Below are 12,595 nucleotides of genomic sequence, written 5' to 3'. Positions count from 1 at the left end.
ACATACCTGAATTTGATGGCAACCCTGAGTCATGGCCCGTATTTTCAACAATGTATTTGGAATCAGCAAATTTTTAAAAGTTGGAATCATCAGCCGATTTGTCGATTATTTTAGTCCCCGGCCAGAACCAAGTTATTTCGAAATAATAATGGCTCAAAATTTTCAGAAACTTTTTATAATATTCAACACAAAACTGAAGTACCTGGTCAATGCGGACTCATCTCTGCGACCAACCAATTTCGCTGTAGCGATTAAATATCAAAAAAAAAGAAATAATAATGGGAATGGTAAAAAAGACCCTGGACTATCTACAAACGCTATTAGCAGCATATCCGTGTGGCTCGATGGCAATGCTGTGCGCTTGCGTTCTTATATTTTACGCTAAGGATGCAATAAAAATGGCAAGACGACTCTTCGATGGGAATGGTGTGCCACAACTGGTGCAGAACGTGGAGGAGCACAGGCAGGCGGACGAGGAGGAGTTCGAGGATTAGCAGGAGGAGTTCGAAGAGTCTGACGAGGAGTTCGAAGATGATGTGGAGGAAGGCACCTCAGAAGATGAAGCTGATGATACTCATGAACTGGAGGATGCGTTCAACGAACTCGCTCCAATCCTTCAATCCAGATCATTCCCATTTTTAGTAACTAAAAAAAAAAAAATGTAATACAAAAAATAATACAAATTTTAAATTTAGATCTTACCGCTTGACCAGCACAGACGGAACTGAGATCCGTAAGGGATCTCCGTATGAGGAGACACAATATTGAGAATCGCCTACTTTCCTGACATTTTATGACTATACAAAACAATTTTATAAACACGAATGAATGAAAGGTGATTTTAAGCGGAGTTTTATTCAGTCTAACCCACTGATTATTACGACTTCAGTTCCAGATTCCAATAGAGTAAAGCCAGATGAATGCTGAGCCTCAGAAGCTTCAAGAGACACCCCCAGCATGCATAAAGCCAAAGTCCCAATTTATGCCCAGGACTCCAGGTTGCTGAAAGGTTCCTGCTGGGGCCAATGTTTTCTGCAGCATATCATTTGCAGCTCCCTTTATTATACCCGGTACTCGAAGAATAAATAGGGTATAATGTGTTTGTGGGGATCAAGTGGATGTATGTAAAGCAGATAAGGAAACGTTGCCGACCCCATTAATTGCCGAATCGATATGTCTGTATACAAGTTGTGACGCGTAAGAAGCGTCTCACACGTCCCACCTCGTTTTATTAACGTGCCCCGGCCGGCATCTTACAATGTGGGACACCTTATGCAATGATGAAATACCTGGAGCTGTTACTCATTATGATCACGCTTCGGATGAGGATGTGGTCAAGAAAATGAATTCGCTAAAATCACGAAAGATCAACTTGCCTTGCGTGAGCTGTCAGTTTTTGACATCACATAATATTCGTGTGTGCACATTTTATGAATTTTCTTTCAGCATTTCCAGCAAGATGCAAGGCCCATGTTGCACCGTCGAACAAAAAAGGCAGACGATCGAAGAAGATATCTTAAATGATCGAAATCATCACTGAACATTGAAAAGAAGATAACCGCGACTGCTTTATTTATTAGCATGTTTTGTGACAGCTATATATGCAGTATTGGTTTGAATTCCTCCTATTTAGTGTTTTGTCTCGAAATCATTTAATATTTGTCTGTGTGTTTTAAGTTTTTTTTTGAATTGAGTCAGTTTAAATCGGTTATTTTAATTCGAAATGAACAGACCACGGCTAATTAATGTCACGAGATTGAAGCAACCATCTTGAATAGAAAGTTCATGGGAGAAAATGAATTGTTACCACGATTTATTTATTATATTTTTTTATTTATTATTTATTTACTTATTTAATTTATTTACTTGTATTCATTTTTTGTTTCTTCTGTTGTCAAATATTAACATATTATTCATTGAATACTTCGGGCCACCGTTTTGTTATCTGCAATTGGTGTTATTTCTAGAAGGCGCCCCAGGTTCCACATTCGCTTCCGTCGGCTTCTGATCCACCGCCAAATGAACTGCTTCCGCCTTGACTACGAAAACTTTCGCCTCCATTGTCGCCAAATGCGCTTCCTCCTTGACTGGAATAGTCTCCACCTCCACCCCTATTTCCATAACCTACGCCAAAGCCACCTCTTCCGTTTCCAGAGAACCCGCCTCTGGATCCATAGCCTCCTCCTCTGCCACCATAGCCGCCTGCTCCATCGTTTCCAAAGCCCCGACCTCTACGCGGCCCGCCGAAACCTCGCCTGCCATAGCTGCCGCCGGAATTATTGGAGAAGTTGCTGCCGCCGCCGCCTCGTCCACCTCCACCCCAGCCCATGCCGACAGGGCCATCTGACTCGAAGCGGCCTCTCTTTGCCGGCCCACCACCTAAACCTCCAGCGGCATAACCGGACTGACGCGATTGATGCGGCAAGATACCCTCCTCACGTCGTAGCTCGAAGTCTCCGGCCGTCTGTACACAAAGATTTCTGACGACGTCGACCAGCTTGGCATAGGGCTCCTCCAGTTGGAGCACGGTGTCCGGCTTGTCACAGGCAATCGTTATGAGATCCTCCAGAGCAGGCTTCAGGGCACCAATCATGGCCGCGTGCTCCGGTTCCATCTCGAAGTTGAGCCAGTTGTCCACGCGTATTAAGTTCGTGGCGGCGAGATCGATTTTTCGTGACCCAAAGAGCATCACCTGGAGGGGCGCGACCATCGACAGTTGTTTGCAGGAGACAGCGCGCGTGCGAATCTTCTCGCCAAAGACGAAGAACGGATAGGGGAAGGTGACGCCCAGGTTGCTGCAGTTCACGGAGGTCTTATGTAGCAGGGCCGCCTTGGATTCGGTGGTCAGCACCTTGCGCTTCTCCTTGTGTACGCAGATGTTGGGGTAGAGGCCCAGACAGAGCAGGGCCAGCGACGTGTCGAGTACCGGATCTACCGCATTGGCATCCACTTGGTGCGGGATCATGCACTCTTCGGGAAAGCCGGCTTGCTGCAGCAGATCGAGCAGCTGCTGCTTGGCATCGAACATCACGTTCATTGTAGACAGCTGCAGACCCTTCCAATCGCAGAAGCGGTTCTCCTCCTGCTCGCCCTTGTGCTTCGCCTTCTGCCACATCTGCGAGGCAACAATCATGGCCACGTGGTCGGAGCACTTGCGCCCGCTCAAAGCTTTCTGGTGGTTGGCCAGACGACGCTGACCAATGTCCAGGGCAAACACCTCCGAGAAGGTGCTCGAGTAGGAGGCCATGCTGGCCACCAGATCGGCACATCCAAAGACAGCCCCCAGCACCATCATCTTGCCGAGGCGCGGCTCGATCGGAAGGCGCGCCAGCAGGCGGCCAAGAGGCGTCAGCTCGTCGTTAGCGTCGAGGCAGCGCATCTCGCGCAGCAGTACCTCCGCCTCAATCACGGCGTCCACTGGCGGCGGCTCCAGGGCCTTGGATAGAAAGTGATGGATGGCCCCGAGGCGCAGCAGTTTAATGGTCAGAGCCATCTCGTGCAGTGGCGTGCGGAACATCTCCGGCGTGAGGTTCTCCTCGAGGGCTTCGAAACGGGCCCGAGAGCATAGAGTGAAGCAGAAGCCAGGTCGCACTCGTCCCGCACGTCCCTTGCGCTGCTCCAAATTGGTTTTGCTGGCCCATACCGTGGCGTAGCTAGTGAGGTTGTTGTGCGAGGTAAACAGCTTCATGCGCGCCTTGCAGATGTCAATCACAAACACGATGTCGTCAATGGTGATCGATGTCTCCGCAATGTTTGTGGACAGAATGATCTTGGTGACGCCCTCGGGCACAGGCTCGAACACCTTGCGCTGGTCGTCGCGCGGTATCTGCGAGTGGCAGGGCAGGATGCGGTACTGCGGAGTGCCAAAGTTGTTCGAGGTCTGAAGGAACTTCATCAGGGCGAATATTAGATTCCAACCGGGCAGGAAGACGAGAATTGCGCCGGGTATGTTCTTGGACTTGATGTGCAACAGAAGTGCCTCGAGCAGCTCGAAGCTGACATCCGACTCAGAGAGCGCGGCCATGGCATTGCGCGTCTGCTGCGAGTACTTGTCCTCGCAGATCTTGTTGCAGTTCGTCTCGCCCTCCTCCTTGTTCTCGCTGAGAATCAGCCGCTCCTCATCGTCGGCCTCCTTGCGCTTGCGACGCGACTCCAATGAGGGCACGAAGCCCGTCATCTGCAGCACGTCTTCCAAGAAGAATTGCTGCACGGGGAAGGCTCTGCCTGGCACCTCCAGCACTGGGCACTCCCCAAAGTACTTTGAGAACAGCGTCGTGTCAATGGTGGCCGACATAAGGATGACTGGTGGTGGGTGGAAAACACGTAAATAAAGCATCTAGCATCTCGAACACAGACTCTCAATACGCACCATGCAGTTCTGGATAGGTGGCCACCATGTCCCTCAATATGACCAACAGGAAATCACTATTCACATCGCGCTCGTGTATCTCATCGACAATGATGTGCGAGACGCCGCGCAGGCCCGCCTCCAGCTTGCGCAGCAGCACACCCACGGTGCAGAAGAGGATGGCGCCGTAGGGTCGGGGGAAAGCAGACTCAAAACGCACCGAATAACCGACGGCATCGCCCAGTTCCTCGCAACGCTCGCGGGCCACACGCTCAGCCACCGAAATGGCCGAGATGCGACGCGGCTGGGTTACGTAGATGTTAGCATAGCCGCCTTGCCCGGACGAGATGTAATCGTCGAGGATGTACTGGGCTATCTGGGTGGTCTTGCCGCAGCCAGTGTTGCCGCGTATGATCACCACGGGATTGTCGTTGATGGCGCTCAGTATCTCCGAGCGCATGGCTGCAATGGGCAGCTTATCGCGAAATTCAAGGAACTGACGGTACTCTGAATGATTGTGGCGTCGATCCAGGATACTGCGCTCGAAGTCAAGGGAGAGGTCGTCGATGGAGGCGGTGGCCAGCTCGCCCTCGTCAATATTGCAGGCATGCCATGTGTTCCAGTTGGGCATGGGTGGAGCCCACGGAATCACAGCGCTATCCTGCCGCTTCTCGCTCTCATGCTGCGAGTCCAGACGGCTGCTCTGAACCTGTAGAGGTGCCAACAGGCTGTCAATGTATTCCTCACACCATTTTAGGGAAGAAACTACTTACAATCAGGGGAATGGGTGCCCCGTCCGGCTCCACTTTAATGTTGCGCGGATTAACCACGGGCAGGTCCAGCATCTTGATGACATCGTCTATCTCGTTCACCAGATCTGGCGCCAGCCGAACTGGGTATGGTTTCAGCTCCTCGTCCTTCTTCTTCTTGAGGGTGCCGCTGAAGGCCTCGATGACCTTCAGATGGAAGAGCTGGCGCACCAGGGACAAGGCGCACGACTTGCTAGCCGATTTCTTGTTGGAGCCCGTCTCCCTGGCTGTCACCTTGCGCTTAAGGGCAGTCACGAAAATCGACAGCTCGGCCATGAAGCTCCTAAAGTGATGCGAGTAAAGGTGTTAGGGGGAACCTTGTTCTCCACAGGCATGGCCACGCCGGCTGGTCACTTACCGGCAGGGTGGATCAGGGTTGATGGGCCAGCTATGCGCAACCGTGGACAGAGCCCTCTCAGAGCCTCAGAGCGATGTGGTACTCATGTGAAGGCCGAAACTGTGACTGTGTGCCCATGCTTGCGCTCGTCTGTATCTTCTACAGATCTCATGCAAGGCTCCACGGAACACAGTTAATTAATGTCTCGTACCACGTCGCTCTGCCGGCTCGGTTCGTTACGAATTGCGCACAGCATTTCAAGTCTACTGGCTGCGTTCCAGCATTGGACAAGAAATAAATTCCAAAGCCAGAACGCAGCTATTCAAAAAAAAAAAACAAACAGAAAATACTTGCGGTGCTGGCCACATACCTAGCGTGGTCCGGACCCACTGGAGTGTACTTGTAGTCGTCGCGAATGTTGTTCGCTTGCTTGTACATGTTGAGGCGATCCTTGGCGTTCTCGATGGTCCAGTTGCCATGGATGGCGGCATTCACGTCGATGGACTCTGCTTCATTCATGTCTTTCTGCTCCTGCACATGGTCAATGATGTTGAAGCGATCGTGGCCGCCGGCACCTCCACCGATCCCAGAGTGATTCACGGGACGGTACGCTTCGCCCAGGTCCTGTGGCCCCGATTCGTCGCCGAAGACGCGATGCCCGGCGCCGGCACTACCATCGCCATGCGATGGACCCCTTCCTGGTGCCAAAGCACCCGCTTCCCCTGGCACATCGGTGGCATTTAGCTTGCCAGTCCTCACCAGGTAGTTAACGAAATCGCGACAGGCGTTTTTCTCTGCATCCTTCTTGTTGGTTGAATTTCCCACGCCGATATAGGGCGTCTGCTCGACACGCACTTCGCACAGGAAGCGCTGACGATTCTTTGGCCCTACAAAAATCAATTGCAACGCAAAATAAGGAACGAGGGACGCGAATTTTAGATGCCGAGCGAGGGCTAAAATGTATTTCTTTACTCACCCGTTTGGCGCACATCCAGCTTTGGTTCTGTGCGAGTTTTTGCACAGAACTGAAAAAGAAAAGACTTTATATCCATATTTTTCTCCGATTTGGTTTTTTTAATTCGATTTCTTCAATTGACAATTTTTTTATATTTTCTGCCGGTCAAACAGTGTGACCGAAGAATTATTAATAGAATAAATCACACAAACCTCAAAAAATACCAAAATATACCTTCTTATTTTAAAAATATATCGTACACTATTTTCATTGGGCGCATTCACAAGAATAACTTGATCACCAATCCATGATCCATAACCAGCATTTTTGATGCAAGAATTCATGGATCGGATTTTTGAGAAATAAATCTTGAAAAAATTACGATCCATTGAACTCGTGCACGATCCATTGCTTTTGACTCATATCGATAGCTGAAATGTCGACAAGAGCACACAGAAGAAGAACGTAAACAAAAACAAATTATTTTAAAAATCATGAATTCCACTCAATACTTCGTTGTTATGGAATAAATTTTCAATGTTGGCGGTGGACGGCGTATACTTAAAAAAATAAGCAAACGAGCAGCTGTTCGTGCCAATATCTAAAGTTTCTGAGCTGGTTGTATTTACGCGATGGTACGGTATGGATCGGACGTGTTCATCAGAACTCAATATCCGATCGCTGGATGGATCATGGATCGGTGATTGTCATGGTGAACGCGGCCTATGGCTAGTGTTAGGGATATGGGATGTTTCACGCATCGATATATCGTTGAGTATATCCATCAGACTAGATAAGCTTGAAGTGTAGTGGCTGGGATACAACCGATATACGATATATTAGATATTTCGAGTATTCAAAAATCTAAGTCTATCGCACAAACATACCGATAAGGCACCACCTTCCTGTGTGTCGATAAAAATAATTTAAAGAATTTGGTATTGGGAAAACAATGTGAAACAAGAGATTAATTGTCTTTGTAATTTTTCCTACTCAGAAAAGACGTTTTGTATGTGGGTGTATACCAAAAAACAAATCATAACTAAATACATCATCGAGCAAAAATATATATCGATATATGTATATATCAACATGGTAACATCCCTAAGAGCCATTTTCACTGCAAAATCTCAATCTTTACAACGCGATGGAAAATATGGCCAATAATTAAGTTAAAAATGTGAACGCGAATGCACAAACAGTTGAAAATTAGTGCGTGAATGTGTTCCAATAGTTAATCTGTGTTTTCTACTTGTTTCCCATGCGTCAGCGACGTCACAATGCGTTGTGTTGATTGCTAGCCAGCTCCAGCATCACATATACACACACACACACACGCACACAAGTGCAATTGTAGATAAAAGTAAGAAATTACATATGGACACATGCATGGTAGTCGTCGTGAGTGTAAGCATTTAAATTAGTTAGTCCATCCATCGAAGGAAATTACTTATACAATTACAAAAGTTGGGAGTCGCCACCGAGTTGCACCGCACCGCTTAGAAACGGTGAAAGAGCGAGAGAGTAACCAAGAGAGAGAGAGAGAGAGAGAGGAGCGATAAGTGCCAACACCCAGTGCTGGATCTCGAGCGAACAAATAAACAATAAACAAACGGCGCGCGGGGAACAGTCACTGGTACGGGTACGGGCACGGGATCGGGTGCAGTGAAAGTAACAGTAAACGTAATCGAAACAAGCTGCAATTTGGCTTCCATTCATTGCATTTAACACATACAGCGCACGCACGTACCCTCAGACAGGGGGAAGCAACAAGCAGAGAGCAACATACTCTTCCTCCTCCGCAACCATGGGCAACTGTCTAACCACACAGAAGGGGGAGACGGATAAAGTTAATGTCGATCGCATCAAGCTTGAGGATCCGGGTACGGCGATTGGTGTGGTGGGTGTGCCGCAGATAGCCATGCCCATCGGCCAGCCGCCGGAGCAGGTTCGTCCGGTGCCGCAGATTCCCGAGAGCGATCCTGCGAATGCCAATGCCAAGATATTTGTCGCTCTCTACGACTACGATGCCCGCACCGACGAGGATCTGAGCTTCCGCAAAGGAGAGCACTTGGAGATTTTGAATGACACACAGGTGAGTGACTCAATCGTACATACATACATATACGCATTCATATACGAGTGAGATTGTCATTTTGTTTACGCGTGTGTGTGTGTATGAAGTGCAAAAAGTAGCCGATAAAATATGTGTATTTCTGATAACGGTAGTTGGTGTGATACCCCTTACTCGAAATGGAAAGGGCGTATGTATTCCCGGGAATCGAATCGACAGACGTCTTAGTATTGTCGTACACTCTATAAGATGCATATAAAGAACTAAAAGAATCGGGGAATTCGGGCTTAAATTATTCACAAACAGCGATACATTCACTTGAGTTGTGGAGTGATATGAGTTAATAGATAGCGTATAAGTCTAATCCGCCTCCCTTTGTTCGGCATCGTTTATTCATTTGACAATGCACATACAATATGATTGGCATCTTCTATGCTCGCAAATGAAAACCTCTTCAATTGCTGCACTTATCAATTTACGGGGGCCTTAATTGCTCAATTCGTGAGACATGAAAACTGGCCACGAACCTGTATACGCCACCTCCCGCCACCATGAATGGGGATTAGTTTTTAGTTTTGCAATCGGTTTTGTGGCAGATGCGGATTCCATTCGAAAGCTTTTGCGAGAGCTTTGCTTTAATGCTTTGTTCGACAATCATTTGTACTTATGCACGATTTTCCATTCGCTTAGCGGTGGGGCAGTGCGCCATGAGTCGAGTGAGGCGTACGGAATGTATGCGGGGGCTTCGCCTCTTGGCTTGCCACTTTCCCCAACTGAAAAACCAATGTGCGCTCCATCGATGCGTCATACTCATGCCGGACCAAGTTCCCCACAATAATTTCAAACTTTTTTCAGCTGCTGACTTATTTTCAATGTCGCCAACTTTTATGCGCGCAAATTAATTTTGGGAGGAGGAGGCGCCTTTCAGAACCAGCAGAGAACTCCAGCCAGCTCGACGAGACAGTGGCACCAGAAACATCAACAAAAATCCAAACAAAAAGCAAGGGTGCTGCTTGGTGGATATTCCTAATCTGAGATAAACCATGATTATTGATTCCCGTCTCCATTTGAATCATCATAAAATTAGAATTTGCGAAGGATTTCCATAACAATACTGTTTTGCATTTCCAACACCATCTCTCTTGGACATACTACATACATATGTACATAAATATATGTATGTAAATATAATCATCATTATATAGAGTATAGAGGGATTGAATAGAAAGTCAGTCTAATTCAAATGGGTCAGATTAGTGGATATTGAATGAGAAGGGTATTCGCTGTCCGTTCACATTTTTAAATGGCTGCATTCGCCTTTAGCTGCAGTTCGTTCCATGTCCTAGACGACTATTTAACCAAACTGCAACTCCACTTGAAACCAGTCGGAGGCAAAGACCCAGTCCCAGACACAGACAATATCACAGACATCTCTGTTGGCATTGGCAAACAAAAGTGATATAGTTGAAATTTTTGAACGAATTCTATGATTAGCCCGCGGAGGTCGCCGCCCCACGCCACACCATGCCATGCCTCGGCACTGCACGCCACCAATCCCAATTCGTTTGAGAAGCGATTCTACTATTGTGACATAAGTGCCAGCAGCAGATAGGGCTGACCAGAAATATTCATCGTGTGAATATTTAAAGACTACGTCAACATAGCCATGACCACCTTACACTCGCAGACAAGTGGCGGCGGCGCTGGCGGAGGATCCCGGCGCTAAATGCATGACGTCCGCTTCTGGCCGCTGGCCAAGAGTTGCCCACCGTCCCCTCCTCTTGCAAATGGAACGTCCGTATGATTCTCTCATAAAAGTTCTGTAATTTCGTAGATCCAATTAAAGGCGCATCAGCGGCAATGAAGATGGGCTGCTGTCACCATCGACATCGTCATTACCGTCATCGGCGTGGTGTATGGTGTATGCCATAGCAGACAGCAGTTGCATGGCTGCCGCTTCCGGTCGATCTCCAACTATGGCATCGTTTATTTAAAGTACCTCGTACCACACAGCCATACGACTCACAACGCAGAAACAAAGACAGCGACAGCAGACAAAATATGTACAACATGTTGTACATCAAATTAAATTGTATACATTCATACATATGTATGTACATATGTACATATAAGAAAGCGGTGGCCGGCTTCCTTTTGTGAACATGTTGTATACCCACTGTTCAGTGGGTTTGATGATTTTGAACAGCGCAACGATACGCAATGCATAATCACTTAAACTGTGATGTACATATGTACATGTCGACAAATGTACATACAAACACATGTATTTATCCTTGTCCTGAGTTTTCCTGTTTCTGTCAATTTTCATCATGCAATTTTTAACTGTTTTGGTTCAGAGCAACATTGAATTGTGGTTTTATTGTTGTATCATACGATCACTATCAGAGTCATAGGTTTATATATGTACATGTATGTATGTACATACATATTCATATAGCGTTTTGATCCAAACTTGTTCAGAAGTTATAGGTGCTTACACACATTAGTGTGTCCCCAGTGAAATTATTGTCTTAATGTTGTTGTGCCATTCCATAACTATTTTAAAATTAATCCGAATCAGAGAATTATATATTATAACTGTTAGGGTATATGAACTTCGCAGTTGTTTGCTTTCTTTCGCCGAACTCTGCTGCGGCGTCTTGAGCTTCCAACGCCATGCATAGAAATCCGACTTGTATGTAAAATAATAAAAATACTATACGTGTGTGTAAGGGGTCTTTTTATCGTTGTCTCCTCATTGTCAACATATTCTCTCCCTTTGCGTCTCTCACTCTATCTTCCTGTCCATGCATACATACATATACATACAACGTAAATGTGTGTGTGTGTGTCTAGTAAGAGAGACGGAGAGACGTATTCATATTTAACAGCCGCTCTGGCAAATTTCAGTTGAACTCCCAAGGGAACTGCACTACCCATACCCTATATAGAAGAATTATTTTGTTAAATCGCTTAAAACCCCAAGGAGCTGCAGCAGCATGTTACGTTTGAATGATGGACCTGTAAGAAGGGTATCAAAGGTGTTGGCCACAGCTAGCCTTCTTTTACTCGTTTGCCCTGCTTTTGCAGCGGTAAGCGGGAAACCCTTCAAGGATGCACTCGACTTGCCGGCCGTCGCCCCAGAAAAATGCATGTAAAAGTTGTTTTGTTCAGCTCCGCTACGCATCGTATCGCATCAGCCTCCTTAGCCGGAGATTATGCAGCGAGTCGCACCTCTCGGGTGCCGCTCGGGCTTTGCTCTGGGCATGGTAAAAAGTTTCGCATTGCTTTACCAAGTGCTCCATGCCCCTACTGCCTCGAAGTATTAGTACTTGATGTGGAGATGCTGGTTGGCGTGCTCTGACTTTGCTTCCTGCCATGGAAAATACCGTTTATTCATGGGAATATTTTTTGGACCTATTTTATTCTGGAATTCTTCCCAAAGTCTTACTAACATTTAATGAACAAGTTTTGTTCCCCACTTGAGGAAGATTATTCTATAAGAATTCAGAGATCAGAGGCGAAAGTTTGACCCTAAAGTGTCAAAGCTGCAGTCTGACTTCTGTTTCACTTTTTTTTCCGCAAAGAAAGCGTGGCTAAGAGCGCTACGAGTGGCAGACCGAAGAGCAGGGGCAGAAATCACTTAAACTTTCAGTGGAATTCAATTAAAATGGAATAGTCGAAGCACAAGAAGCGGACAGAAAGATTACAAAATTCACTTGTGAGCGGAGAGTAGTCAGCTGGAATATACGGCTGGAGTGGATGGGATGGGCGGGGAGGATAGGGAATCCATAAGTAGCTCGCCCATGAAATGAAAATTACAGCAACAACAAACAATGAACCCTAAAAGTGTCTGTTCATTGACCTTACAGACGAAGCGCAATCATCATCATCATCATCGACAACACAGCGGGTCGGGGTCTAATCATAGCCCAAGCTCGTGGAGTTTAGGAAGTGGCAGGGGCAATAAGGATAGATTTGGGGCAGGGGCTGAGTAAACAACAGCACTCGGCGCTTATCAGAGAGATAGCAGACTCGGATCGACTCCTCCCACTCCTCCCACAATTTTTGG

At 47.0% G+C, this 12,595-nt stretch overlaps 2 protein-coding genes and 1 long non-coding RNA gene across 5 annotated transcripts in view; 1 reads left to right on the top strand and 2 right to left on the bottom strand.

Annotated features, from left to right (window-relative positions):
- Positions 1-285: 285 nt before the first annotated feature.
- LOC117892564 lies at positions 286-880 on the bottom strand. The gene is made up of 3 exons (XR_004648730.1): positions 703-880; positions 412-645; positions 286-353 (listed from the first exon to the last, which is right to left on the bottom strand). It is a non-coding gene; the product is annotated as an uncharacterized LOC117892564 (long non-coding RNA).
- Positions 881-1,882: 1,002 nt separating this feature from the next.
- LOC117892561 (dosage compensation regulator) lies at positions 1,883-6,627 on the bottom strand. 2 transcript variants are annotated; one of them, XM_034798882.1, is made up of 5 exons: positions 6,471-6,627; positions 5,865-6,381; positions 5,122-5,440; positions 4,370-5,057; positions 1,883-4,302 (listed from the first exon to the last, which is right to left on the bottom strand). In XM_034798882.1, exons 1-5 carry the CDS (start codon positions 6,544-6,546, stop codon positions 1,964-1,966), a joined length of 3,939 nt encoding a protein of 1,312 aa, XP_034654773.1. In that variant the 5' UTR covers positions 6,547-6,627; the 3' UTR covers positions 1,883-1,963. The 2 variants fall into 2 exon arrangements, with proteins under 2 accessions (XP_034654773.1, XP_034654774.1); XM_034798883.1 differs by lacking the exons at positions 5,865-6,381; positions 6,471-6,627 and adding an exon at positions 5,516-5,829.
- A 925-nt stretch (positions 6,628-7,552) lies between these two features.
- Positions 7,553-12,595, top strand: part of LOC117890471 (tyrosine-protein kinase Src42A) — a 36,009-nt gene continuing 30,966 nt past the window's right edge. Inside the window, exons 1-2 of one of the 2 annotated variants that reach the window (XM_034795329.1) lie at positions 7,553-7,812; positions 8,187-8,544. In XM_034795329.1, coding sequence (XP_034651220.1) covers positions 8,257-8,544 — 288 coding nt within the window. In that variant the 5' untranslated portion in view covers positions 7,553-7,812; positions 8,187-8,256. Of the gene's footprint in view, positions 8,545-12,595 lie in introns of both variants that reach the window. The other variant, XM_034795330.1, reaches the window with a different exon arrangement.

Source organism: Drosophila subobscura, chromosome E (assembly GCF_008121235.1).
Source record: "Drosophila subobscura isolate 14011-0131.10 chromosome E, UCBerk_Dsub_1.0, whole genome shotgun sequence".
Classification (NCBI taxonomy): Eukaryota; Metazoa; Arthropoda; class Insecta; order Diptera; family Drosophilidae; genus Drosophila; species Drosophila subobscura.
This window is presented reverse-complemented; position numbering and strand designations above follow the sequence as displayed.